This window comes from Prionailurus bengalensis, chromosome A2, assembly GCF_016509475.1.
Source record: "Prionailurus bengalensis isolate Pbe53 chromosome A2, Fcat_Pben_1.1_paternal_pri, whole genome shotgun sequence".
Lineage (NCBI taxonomy): Eukaryota > Metazoa > Chordata > Mammalia > Carnivora > Felidae > Prionailurus > Prionailurus bengalensis.
The window spans coordinates 81157197-81170293 of NC_057348.1; the positions used below are offsets into that span (position 1 = coordinate 81157197).

At 37.6% G+C, this 13097-nt stretch overlaps 1 protein-coding gene across 7 annotated transcripts in view; it reads right to left on the reverse strand.

The window, feature by feature from the left end:
• The window catches only part of LOC122487795 (gamma-secretase activating protein), a 90850-nt gene that overhangs the window by 41674 nt on the left and 36079 nt on the right, over nucleotides 1-13097 (reverse strand). For 5 of the 7 annotated variants that reach the window (XR_006298471.1, XR_006298470.1, XM_043588681.1 and 2 more), the window contains exons 9-14: nucleotides 12895-12999; nucleotides 12586-12645; nucleotides 11588-11631; nucleotides 9092-9177; nucleotides 1259-1363; nucleotides 503-580 (exon numbers count right to left, since the gene is read on the reverse strand). Coding sequence is in view for 5 of the 7 variants with exons in the window: in XM_043588681.1 (XP_043444616.1) it covers nucleotides 503-580; nucleotides 1259-1363; nucleotides 9092-9177; nucleotides 11588-11631; nucleotides 12586-12645; nucleotides 12895-12999 (478 nt within the window). In the remaining 2 variants the exon portion in view is untranslated. The remainder of the gene's footprint in view (nucleotides 1-502; nucleotides 581-1258; nucleotides 1364-9091; nucleotides 9178-11587; nucleotides 11632-12585; nucleotides 12646-12894; nucleotides 13000-13097) is intronic. The other 2 variants (XM_043588679.1, XM_043588680.1) reach the window with 2 other exon arrangements.

Genomic DNA, 13097 nt, shown 5'->3' on the forward strand with positions numbered 1-13097 from the left:
GGCTCTAGCAACAGGAAATGGACGATTTTTCAAAGACCTTTGTCCTCTCTACAATCAAAAATGAAACTGAGGCTCAGAAGGGCTGAGATGTGTGCCCAGGCTTCTTTCCTACTAAAAACATAGGAAAGCTCACAGCCTGTGTTCTCTAAAAAGGGAGATGCATCCTCCCCCAAAAGGCTGATCTGGATGGAGGGACACAAATATGCCCATTAGGGTTGGTCTATAAGCCTTGAAAAAGACATAGGTCAGGAAAAAATATATTATAAAAATATTAACTAACTTAATACAGTTGACTATTGAACAACAGACAAATTACGGGTGCTAATGTGTCCAGAGAAAACCTTCCCCTATCAGGTTTCAGAGAGGTCAGTGATTGTCCTCACAATCCGAGTCCTGAAGAGGTAGGAGAAAATGGGGTGCACAAATGAGATATAAAAGGCTGAGTATCACATGTACTAGAAAGGAGTGTCAGAGCAGAGAGACCCATCTCCCTCTCACTCACCAAGGTTGAGAAAAGTAAGGCCCTTTGTCACATGTGAGTCAACACTCCCAAGAGCAGCAGTGAAGGTCTTGCCATGCCCTGTGGGTAGAGAACAGGAAGCCAAGAAAAGAATGGTAAGAAACAAAGAGCTGGAATCCCACCCAAGGCTATTACTCTATGTGATACTCTCAACATTTAGGAGCTGTGAAACTGACAAAGCATGTGTCTGACTTCTGGATTTCGTGGTTCCCCATCATTCTCCAAAAACCAGCAGAGAAAATGGATCACAAGTGCAATCACCATCTAGTACTTGTTCTGGGCTTCGAGTATAATATTAGACTTTATAAGATGGGTTGTGCTCAGATAGAAGGATCTGAAGCATTTTGTTGTAATGTTTATCACTTAACATTTATCATAAACAGTCAACACATATATGTTATGTGCATTCTACATTGTACTCTAACAGTAAAGAAAAAATATTAAGAAAAATTGTAAGGAAGAGAAAATACATTTATAGAACTTTACTGTGTTTATCGAAAAAGCCCTGCATGTAAGTGGATCTGTGCACTTCAAATCCACGTTGTTCAAGGGTTAACTGTATTCATCATTAATGAATTTATTCAGGAAACATGTATTATATACGTATAAAGGTATAGAATGTACTGATAAAATTCATTACAGGTAATAAGTCTTTAAAATTTATCTAACTTGCTACCATTTGGAAAAAGTGATTATGTAAAAGTAAAAAAAAAAAAAAAAAGAATAAATGGCATGTACCTTTATGAAAGTAAAACACTGAATATGTGAATTTTTCCCAAGAGTCAAACTTCGGACTGTAACACACACATAAACTTCCTAGAAGTAAGAAGGTATTTAGTAGAGCTGAAAAGAATAGAAGACAAATAAAAAGTTTCCTAAGTCACTTAACCTGACTTTTATTCCTTTAGACATTCTGCCTCAACTTAATACAGAGATTATTCCCCAAATCTAGAAATGGTCTATTAATAAGTTAACAAGTTGCTAATTCCACAGTTACTCAGTACACACATAAGCAATGTATTGTGATGAGCTACTAAAGAACAGGAAAATGAATAGAGATGCACTCCTACATATGAAATCATGAGTGTCTAGAGAAATTTACAAAGCTTCATAAGATTCTCCTAATATACATGTACTGCCCTGCTCTCTTATTTAGCTTGCCTCCCAGGCCATTACTAATAGCTATAGACCCCAGTTTAACAAAAATGTACCTCTTCTTTACAGAAAGTTTCCAGTCTTCTTTGTTATCTGGAATGGAAGGCAAACTGGGCCAATAAAAGCAAATGTGTGTTGGGACCATACCCACACATATTTGGGTCACCAAGAGCCTTGGTCCAAGGGCAAAGAAGAGTTCGTGGCACAAAGCAGTCCTCCCAGATGAGCCCTGACTGCCTTTACTTACCCCATCTCTCCAGAACACCCTCAGCCTTCACCCCTCCTTCAGTGTGTAATATGTCCATCATCTCTAGCAGCTGTTGCTATGTGGATAGACTAGATATTCTCATCAAAGACCTACCATTGAGGGCATTATACAGAAACTGATACTTCCAATGCTAATGTTTATGTGATTACCCAAAATAGGAGATTTCCAGGAGGAAAGGAACTTAACAAGGAATCTGGAAACCTGGGTTCTGGTCCCAGAACTACAATTAGCTAGCCATGTAAATTCAATCATTACTTCAGTGAATAGCAGTATTTCCTCTGTTATACTTCACTAGGTCCTTTGTCAAAGAATCAGGGTGGCCCCCCCCCCAAAAAAGCGCCAATTTTCTCTAAGAAGGCTATTCAAAGACATATATGAGAATTTTGTTATAATATTTATCATTTGTGACTATTTTTAATGACATTTAAAACTGCACCATATTGTTAGAAGTACATTTTATTGCAATATCTTAAGTACAAAAGAATTTAAGAGTAATTTTATCAGATAAAAATAGTAACAATTCTACTAGATGTAAAATTACTGTTATGGCTACTGAGTATACAATAATAACTTTTCTTTAAAATTACAGCAGACTAAGAAACCAAGTAACACTATACTAAAGCTTAAACAAAAATAGTAATTATAACAGTTAAAAAAGTTCTATGTACCACTTGGACTATTTTTATAAAGCAAAGATACTACCAGCAAAAAACTACTGGTTTACCCTGTCCTTTTATGTTCTATGATCACAAGGAGAAAGAAATTTTCAGCAAACATAGTTAAAAATTTAGCCTCTCTAGTAATTACAAAATAAAATCTTTTTTAAAGGCACCATATTTTTTCTTTCAAATTAGCAAAGTTTTTAAAATGATAATCAATTCTGTCAAGGGAGCAGTAGGAAAAACATTCTCAAATAAGAAGGAAGTTGCTACAACCTCTCTGAAACACAGTTTTGCAGAGGATTAAATATATTCACACCTGTCGACCCAAATTCTTTTTGTAGGAATCTATCCTGTAGCATGAACATGAAATGTCCACAATAAAGAAGATGATATCCCCCCCTTCTAGCAAAATCCTCCACACCATCCTTTAGAGAATGGAGGTCATCATTTTTCTTGTTTTGCAGAAATTTGAAGTGAGATGTAAAATAAATGTACCCAATTACATTCACCAGGAGCCATCTTCAGATCTCATAAGCAAACGTTTCCAAATAGTTACTAGGTTGTGGCTTAGTTACCCTTCCCTAGCCCAAAGGTGGGAAAAATAATAAAGACACAGCAAGGTGACACGGGTGTGCACCGACTCTGTGAAGCTTGTCCCATGGATAGAACTTTCTTTGATAATGGAAATGCTTTATATCTGTTGTCCAAATTGGTTGCCACTAGCCACATGTGGCTATCGAACACTTAAAATGTACCTACATAAAAACAAGGATATCAGGGGGCACCTGGGTGGCTCAGTCAGTTGAGCGGCCGACTTCGGCTCAGGTCATGATCTCGCGGTCCGTGAGTTCGAGCCCCGCGTCGGGCTCTGTGCTGACAGCTCAGAGCCTGGAGCCTGTTTCGGATTCTGTGTCTCCCTCTCTCTCTCTGACCCTCCCCTGTTCATGCTCTGTCTCTCTCTGTCTCAAAAATAAATAAAACGTTAAAAAATTAAAAAAAAAATAAAAAAAAACAAAACAAAAAACAAGGATATCAGAAAATTTTTGGATGGTATCTATGTTTTTGAAAAAGGAACAGTTCAGCAGGCTGATGAATAAAATCTAACTTGTCTAGCTACAGAAATACCAAGATGCCAGACGATTTATCAGACTTGTTTGTGAATTTTAAAGATGCAATAAAAGCTGTATTGATTTGGGGAAAATTTTTTAAAATAAAATGTAGCTACTGTGACTCTTTTCTGTTTAACTTTAATAAATGTAAATAGTCACATGTGGCTAGTGGCTGCCATACTGGACAACACAGCAATGGAGCACTGGTTCTCAACCTGGAAAGCATATTAAACTCACCTGGGGCTTATAGATTCTCAAGCCTCCCCTTCAATCAACTGAAAAAGAATCTCTGAAGGTGAGACCCAGGCATCAGTATTTTTTAAATGTGCCTGGGGCACATTAAGTTCTCTAAACTTCAGTTTCCTCATCTATAAAAGAAAATATAGAACCTACTTCATATAGTTCTTACATAGGAATTAAATGAGATGTATGTATAAAGCTCTGCCAAAGAAGTTATGTCTGGCTATAAAGGTTAGCTGCGATTATGATTATTCCAGAATGATTCTGCTGCTATTTACAAGTTGGGGGAACTCACTTGGGGGAAGTCAGAGTTTCAAAAAAAAAAAAACAAAAACAAAAAACAAACAAAGCATGCTCTTAATGGTGTATCCAGAAAGAGATGTTTAATAAATATTCATCAATGATGAAGATAAAATCTCAGAGTTGGCTAGCCTTTGGGAAACTATTTGGACAATGAAAGCTATTATGGGCAAAGTTTTCCAAGGGAAATTATCTCATTGTAAAAGGCTCTATAAAATGCTAAAACACAAGACTAATTCTGGGAACTTGTGAAGGGCAACTCTTGAAATTATATGAACAGGAAAAGAGAATTTACACTTTTCACCCCTCACTACCTCCCAGTAGGTGGTGCACAAGAAAGAATACAGCCACTGACTGAAGTACAGCTATAGAGTGGACTATTAGGAAAAGAATATTTTCCTTCCTTCACTGCTTTAGGAAGTCTCTGATTTACCCTCCTGCTATAAACTATCTTTAAAAATATGCATTAATTATGGGGTGCCTGGGTGGCTCAGTCGGTTGAACATCCAACTTTGGCTCAGGTCATGATCTCACAGTTCGTGAGTTCAAGCCCCACCTCAGGCTCTATGCTGATAGTTTGTGCCTGCAGCCTGCTTCGGATTCTGTGTCTCCCTCTGTCTCTGCCCCTACCTTGCTTGCACTCTGTTTCTCAAAAATAAACAAACATTAAAAACATTAAAAAAAAATCTGCATGAACTCAATCTTAATACATAAGTGGCAGCACTTTTGCCCACCATCACCGCTCATGAGCACCCCCATCATCCAGATTTTCAGCTCTAATTCCTTGGAAGGTAGTGGATTTCATTTCTTAGGGCAGGAAAATTCAGGACATAGATGCTTTTGAGCATGTAACAAGCAATGCTGAAAGGACAGAGTAGCTCTTAATGACCAATATGGGACAAATGAACACCAAACATTATTATGGCATCAGTGATGTAAGATTGGGTTTGTTTACAACCCTGAGTCTGATCAGCATTCACTTCATGAACCCTGTTCTCTGGTCTCCACACCCGAGGAAAATTAAGCTCTCTGGTACAGAAGGAGCCATATAGGGATTAGACTATCTGTTCCCTTCTCCATTCCTACTTCACTGAACTAGGCTTTTGTTTGGTAACTGCAAAGGTGAAAAATCATTTTTATAAGAGCAATTTGGGAAATACATGAGGTGACAGCTTGAGTTAAAAACCAAAAGGATGCCTCCTGGCTTGTTTGCATCTTACATCAGGACGTATCCCATTTGAAACGGGCTTATTTGTATTTCGAAGCTGACTGTGAAGAACAAGGCTCATTTTCTACTGTCCTAGACATTGCTGGGAAAGGAAAAAAAGCAGACTCTTCCCCTTCTGGTGCAGATAAACCCAACATTTTATTGAATAAGATACATCATAAATCACCCATCTGTAAGTTATAGCTGCTACTGTACGTGAGAAATTCCTATGGGAATAAAATGAAAAGGAATAAAAGCTTCAAAGAATGAAAGCCTAAAATGATTGTTTATATTTGGCAGATTTAAAATAAAGCACCAGGGAAGAGCCTACCCAGGTCCCTCCACACGAGCTCAGGATCCCGTTACCTCCCACCTTCCGAGCAAATTCGTTGTACCAGTGATTCCTCTCTGCTGTGTGTTGTCATCTTTTCTCTTGCCACTAAATACCATGTAAGCATTCAAGCATACTGGAGTCTCTACCATCCTCAAAAATAATACTCCCTAAATCTTGCTACCCCTTCTAGCTGCTGCCCCTCTCATGTCTATACCTGCTATGATTTTTTTTCACCTCCCATGTGCCACTACCCAGCACAACCAGGATTTCACTGCAATCACCCACAGTAACCTCCATGCTGCCAGACCACACGGACTCCGCCGCTCACTGCCTAGTAACAGTTAGCCAATTTCCCCTTTGTAAAACCCCCCTCTGCCTTTGGCTGCTATAGTAAAACAACTGCTTTTCCCCTTCTCTCTCCAGACCTTCTTTTTCCTTTTTATTTGGATATTCCACCCAATCTTTATATATTTTGCTTCTCAGATGTTATTCCTAAACTTCTTCCCTTTTGACCCTATACCCCTCCCATGACTTCAAATGCCAACTGCAGACTTAATGACTTCCACATTTATTCATGTCCAGTCCCGACCTCTCTTCTAAGTCCCAGATCTCTTAGTTAACATGTCCAAAACAACCCTCACAATCTCTCTTTCTAAGCCTGACCCAAACCACTATACCTCAGTAAATGGCACCACTGTTCACCCATGTGAGAAACCTGAGAACCATTCCTTTCCAGCTAATTGATAGCAAGTCTTCTCAGTTCCATCTCCAAATGCATCTCAAACCCACCAAATTACCACCTCTGCCATCCTAGTTCAAGCCATCCTCCTCCCAAATGTACGACCATAACCTCATCCTAACTGCTCATCTCCCTACTTTTTCTCTTGCCTCCTCCTATCCATTCTTCACACAGCAGGAAGCGATCTTTTAAAAATACATATCTAATCACATCACTGCCTGCTTAAAACACTTCAGTGAAGGGGCACCTAAGTGGCTCAGTCGGTTATGTGTCCGACTTTGGCTTAGGTCCTGATCTCATGGTATGTGAGTTCAGGCCCCACGTTGGGCTGACAGTGCAGAGCCTGCTTGGAATTCTCTCTCTCTCTCTCTCTCTCTCTCTCTCTCTCTCTCTCTCTCTTAAAATAAATAAATAAAAACTTAAAAACCACAACATTCAGTGAAGGAGCATCAAGGAGTGCCAAGTAAAAAGCTGTTGGGGACTAAGGCAGTCACATGATACTACAATAGCTCACAGGTTACTCCTGCAAAAATTAAAATGTACCTTTTAAGGGAGACAGGCAGTGGTTACCACGTGACCAAATGACCAAACTTAGCATCACAAGTAGTAGGACATCCTGACATTATGTGCCTCCCCATCTGGTGCGAGTAAATTTCACAATATTACCCATGAAGTATTCTTATGAAAAAAATTTAACTTATGTGTAACGATGCCTTTCAGTCTAATTATCAACATACAGAGAATGTGGAAGACAGAGGAAGATGTTAAATACTTCCACAAGGAAACAGACAAATCCAGAATGCAGGGTAACTGGCCTGGACACTTCAAAATATCAATGTTGTAGGGGAAAAAAATACAAAAAAAAAGGGGGCGGGGACAGAGGATAGGAGGAGGGGAGTGGTCTACATTAAAAGAGACTACAAAGACATAACCAAATATAATAACAAATCTTCATGGGATCCTGACTTTAAAAATGATGCACACCACATATATTCATTTTTATACATACACACAAATATATAACACATATACAAACATATATAGAAATCTAAACACATACAGGACTTTTCTGAAATAATTATGGAAATTTGAATATGAAATTATTACTGATTAGTATAATTCATTTTTTTCAGTGATAATAGAACTGAGGTTATGTTAAAGAGTGTCCTTAACCTAAGGAGATACATGCTAAATAATGTACTGGTAAAGGGTCAGGGTGTCTGGAACTTACTTTTGAATGGCTTAGTCAAAAGGAAGAAAATGGTACCTGTGTTTGGGGAGAGTGATCAAGCAAATACTGTAAATGATACAATTAAGTAAAAGGTACATGAATGTTCATTCTGTCCTTGAGACTTTCTGTAATGTTTGGGCATTCTCAAAATAAAATGTCAAAAGAAGAAAAAAAGACCTTTAATGACTTTAGACTCAGGATAAAAATATAAAGTCGTTCATGGTCTGCAAGGCCCTACGTAACCTGGCTCAAGCCACCTCTCCACCACAGTTCTCTCCCCCTTGCTCCTTCTACTTCAGTCACACTGTTCTTAGCTCATTTACACCCTCCAAGTCTCACGTGAAATATCCCTGCCTTCCTAAACTCTCAAGACTGGTTTATGGAGGGACTTTGTGCCTGAGAGAGACCTGGGATGAACAGGAAAAACTGGGAGAGACTAAGAAAGAGTGAGGTGGGAAAGCAGACACTTTTCAGGACTAAGACAGAACGTGCTGGAGGGTAAGAGCACAGGGACAGACTAGCTGAACTAGAACATATTTGAAGATATTAGTACCTTCTATCATACACTCTCATGACTTCCTAATTCCTACAGTTTATCAAGATTCTATTGAAATACTCTGTGTGCACTTATTTAATGTCTAAAATTCAAATAGTGGATTTTACTAATGAAAATTAGGTCATTTTTTCTCATCATCATTTCTCCAATACCTAGTATATGGTAAGTCTCCATAAACATTGACTTAGTGAATACCACATAATCTGGTTTTAAAGGAATAAAGTTTTATTCCAAGTGCTACTTAACTCAGTGGTAACTGTCTACTCAAGCTAGGGTATTAAAAATGGCTATCAAATTTAGTTATTAGTGTTGACTTTGTAGAGGCTTACAGTACACTAATAACTTTATGTCAAGCTTTGATTGCTAGCTCAGTAAGTTCTAGAATGGCTCTTAAAGCAGCCTGGTACATAGGTTTAGAGTCCAAATATATTAGTAGGCCTGACACAAAAAGCATCCTCATAATTGTATGACATTTGTTAAAAGACGGAACAGGTGAGAAAATGTAGATTGATTACATACGAATCCATCCCCTCTATTAAAAAGCACAAAAAAATAACCCTGCTGACTGTGGCTTCCTTTATGCAGACAACAGATGTATAAAATTGGAGTGGAGAAGATAATTTGATACACTGTATAAATATCCATAGGATCACTTATGTAAGATTGTGGCCCTATTATATTTTAAGGATCCATATATCTAAACAATGACTAAATTTTTTGTAGAACTCAAGTATAATTGAATAAATTGATAAATATAATCCTGGTTCTACCTGTATGGTTGGTAAAAACGCACAGGGTCAGGTGTTTCGATAAGTTCTCTTGGTCTTGAAGATCATCACATCCAAAGTTTACAAGTCTAAAAACATAAAGCATAAGAAACTGTGAATGCCTTTAAAAATTAGTTCTCTTGGGGTGCCTGGGTGGCTCAGTTAGTTTTGGCTCTCTTGGTTTTGGCTCAGGTCATGATCTCAGTTTGTGAGTTCAAGCCCCATGTTAGGCTCTGTAGTTGGCAGTGTGGAACCTGTGTGGGATTCTCTCCCTCTCTTCTCCTCCCTGCTTTCTCTCTCTCCATCAAAATAAATAAATAAACTTAAAAAAAAAACTAGTTTCCTCTTTCACTTAACGCAGGGAGCATTGAATAATGGACTATGTTGTAAACTTGAAACTAACATAACATTGTGTGTCAACTACACTTGAATAAGAATCTTTTCATTGCTTTATATTTATTTGCTTCCTTATTTATTTATTTATTTTTTATTTATGAGAGAGAGGAAGGAAGAAGGGAGGGAGAGATGGGCAAAGAGAGTTAGAGAATCCCCAGCAGGCTCTACACTGTCAGCACAGAGCCTGATGCAAAGCTTGATCCCACAAACCATGATATTGTGACCTGAGCTGAAATCAAGAGTTGATGCTTAACTGACTGAGCCACCCAGACACCTTTAATAGGAAGAATTTTTTAAAAATAAAAAATAAAGTTCCCTCATAAAGGGTATGTCCCTGCTATAACATACCCACCAAGGTAGAGACTTGTTCCTGAGAAATTTAAGTGGATAATGTAGGCCTTTTTGTTTAAAAGTTCTATAAAACTGGGAATGTAAGCTTGTGCAGCCACTCTGGAAAACAGTATGGAAGTTCCTCCAAAAATTAAAAATAGAACTACCTTACGACCCAGCAATTGCACTGCCAGGTATTTATCCAAGGGATACAGGTGTGCTGTTTCCAAGGGGCACATGCATCCCCATGTTTATAGCAGCACTATCGACAATAGCCAAAGTTTGGAAAGAGCCCAAATGTCCATTGATGGATGAATGGATAAAGAAGATGTGGTATATATATACAACGGAGTATTACTCAGCAATCGAAAAAAATGAAATCTTGCCATTTGCAACTACGTGGATGGAACTGGGGGGTATTATGCTAAGTGAAATTTGTCAGTCAGTGAAAGACAAATATCATATGACTTCACTCATATGAGGACTTTAAGAGACAAAACAGATGAACATGAGGGAAGGGAAACAAAAATAATTTAAAAACAGGGAGGGGGACAAAACAGAAGAGACTCAAATATGGAGAACAAACTGAGGGTTACTGGAGGGGTTGTGGGAGGGGGGATGGGCTAAATGGGTAAGGGGCACTAAGGAATCTACTCCTGAAATCATTGTTGCACTATACACTAGTTAATTTGGATGTAAATTTACAAAAATAAAAAATAAAATTAAAAGAAAAAAAGTTCTTTAAAAACATGATCCAAAAAAAAAAAACCCAACCAACCAAACAAAGAAACCCAGGAGGCACCTGGGTGGGTCAGTTAAGTGTCCGACTTCAGCTCAGGTCATGATCTCACAGTTCCTGGGTTCAAATGCCTCATCAGGCTGTGCTGATGAGATTCTGTGTCTTCGGACCAGACATCGGATTCTGTGTCTCCCTCTCTCTCTCTGCCCCTCCCCCACTCACGCTCTGCCTCTCTCTCAAAAATAAACAAACATTTAAAAAAGAAAAAAAAAACCCAAAAAACAAAACCCTACCATACAGAAATGGCATGGTCCTGGCAATAGAGAAAAAAATACATAAAAACAGAAGTTGAAAGTGATGTAACTTTTTTCTAATGAGAGTGCTGCATATACTGTTTCAAAATAAGTACAACTGAGTGTTCCTATGTGATGAAATAAAGCTACTGAAATATAGAACAGTTTAGGGTTATCAGTAGTCTAATTCAAGACAACTTTCATTTCTTCTGTGCACTAGTGGGCTTCTGCCTATTTTTTCAAAAGTGTTCATGTTTTTATTATGTGTAAAATAGTCTGGGGGAAAAAAGCTCACCTTTTGTGTAAAAAGGAAAACAAATAGCAACACAACAGATAAAACTGAGCTACAATCCTCTTTGATGGCAACAAGGAAAGGGTTTTGATGTTGGATTCTAAATGCAGCCCTCCCTGATTCATCAAATCCTTTTATTGAATCACAGGGAGAAGAGCACTTCCACAGATCAAAATAAATGGAAACATCCTACAGAAATAAGTGGCTACAAAAATCAATGTGATTGACTTTACATGAAAAACCCTGTGTTTGTGCTTGATAAAGTCGTTTATGTTCCCTAGAGAGGACAGAAATCTAAAAAATCACACACACACACACACACACACACACACACACACACACGGAATACTGAACTGTCCTTTTATCTGTATACCACAGATTAGGTATAAGTATAAACATTCTGCCCACAAGTGTCTATAAAAATTAGTTGTAAACTATGAATAACTTACTTAAATCCTGAGTCACTTAATGTTATATCCAAGGGTGCTTCAAACTGTCAAAAAAATCATGAGAAAATAAACCAAAAAACAACATTAAGTGTTGATAATTCTGAGCCCAGAGCAAGTCTGACAATGCTGTGTTTGCCTTTTGATGAAGAACCTATTTATTTAACCATCATTATCTTCAGAGATTATCTCCTAAATCCACAGCACAGGAAGTCCACTGGAAATATTCTGGCGTTTACATACAATCACAAGCTTGGTGTATATTTATTTCTTAAAGGGCTAATACTTGGCAAACTTTGCCTCGGATCTGAGTATCATAAATAGGTTATATAATAAGCCAGTCAGTAGGGGTAGACTTTTACAAGACACAGATGACCATGTACGGAAGGAAAGACTGGGTGTCTTTAGAAGGAGAATGAGTTTAAAAAAAAAAAGGGCAGGAGGAGTAAATGAAATTCTTGTAACAGTATGATATCAATCTATATTAGACACCAATAATAATCCTAGGGAAGAAGAATAACATTCTATCCATCACAGGTAAAAGATACTTATAATTCCTCCTCATGAGACTAGCATTCCAAATGGCTTTGCCAAGAGTGATGCTAGATTTTTACTAATCAGACTATACACTCTCATTGACATTTTACTCCATACTCAAATTCACTATCCTCACAAGTCTTTTTGGGTCAAATGACTTGTAATTATTTAAAGCTATCTACTATAGATAATTCCTATTACCTTCTACTAGACCTCACTTATATACTTGTTCCTTTAATAAGAGACATTCAGTTAGCAGAAATTTCCTATGTGCTCTTCTAATCACCTATATTAATTGTATATATTATAGAGTTGAAGCTTTAAGAGGCAAGAAATGTGCTACTTGCTCATACAAGTGACTAATGCAACAAGAAGTCTAAGATGCTCTTTCTGATAACAGCTCTCTTTAAACGGAGGCCATGCGTTATAAAATTTCCTATAGTCCAATCATTCTCTAGACTTACCATTAAGTTAAACTTCTCATCAGCAGAAAACTGGAGGCATTTTAAAATACTCCTTGATTTCTAGAAGAAAAAACAGGATAAATGACAAATCACAATTTAAAAAAACATTAAAAACACTAGTAAAAAAAAGAAAAAGAGAGAGGGAGAGTGAAAAGGAAGCAACCAAGAAGCAAACAGTGATGAAAACCTTTTCACGTTTTTAATAAACCTTTGTTGACTTCCCCATTAATGAAAATGCAGTAATTATAACAACGATAATGTCAAAATTAAATTGTTCCTGTGAAAGGAGGCCAGTGGACTCATTTTTACCTTTAGGTCAATGTAGTATAATCTCTGCTCTGACATATCCCATTGAGCCCAAACAAAATCCTCAGCTACTCTCTCTCTCGGGAGATGACCAGAGTCTTTAATTACCTAAAGAGGCAAAGAGATTTTAGAAATAAGTAACTATTTTAAAGGAGACCATATCTGGATTTCATTATTATTCTGCATATTCTATCTTTATTATACAT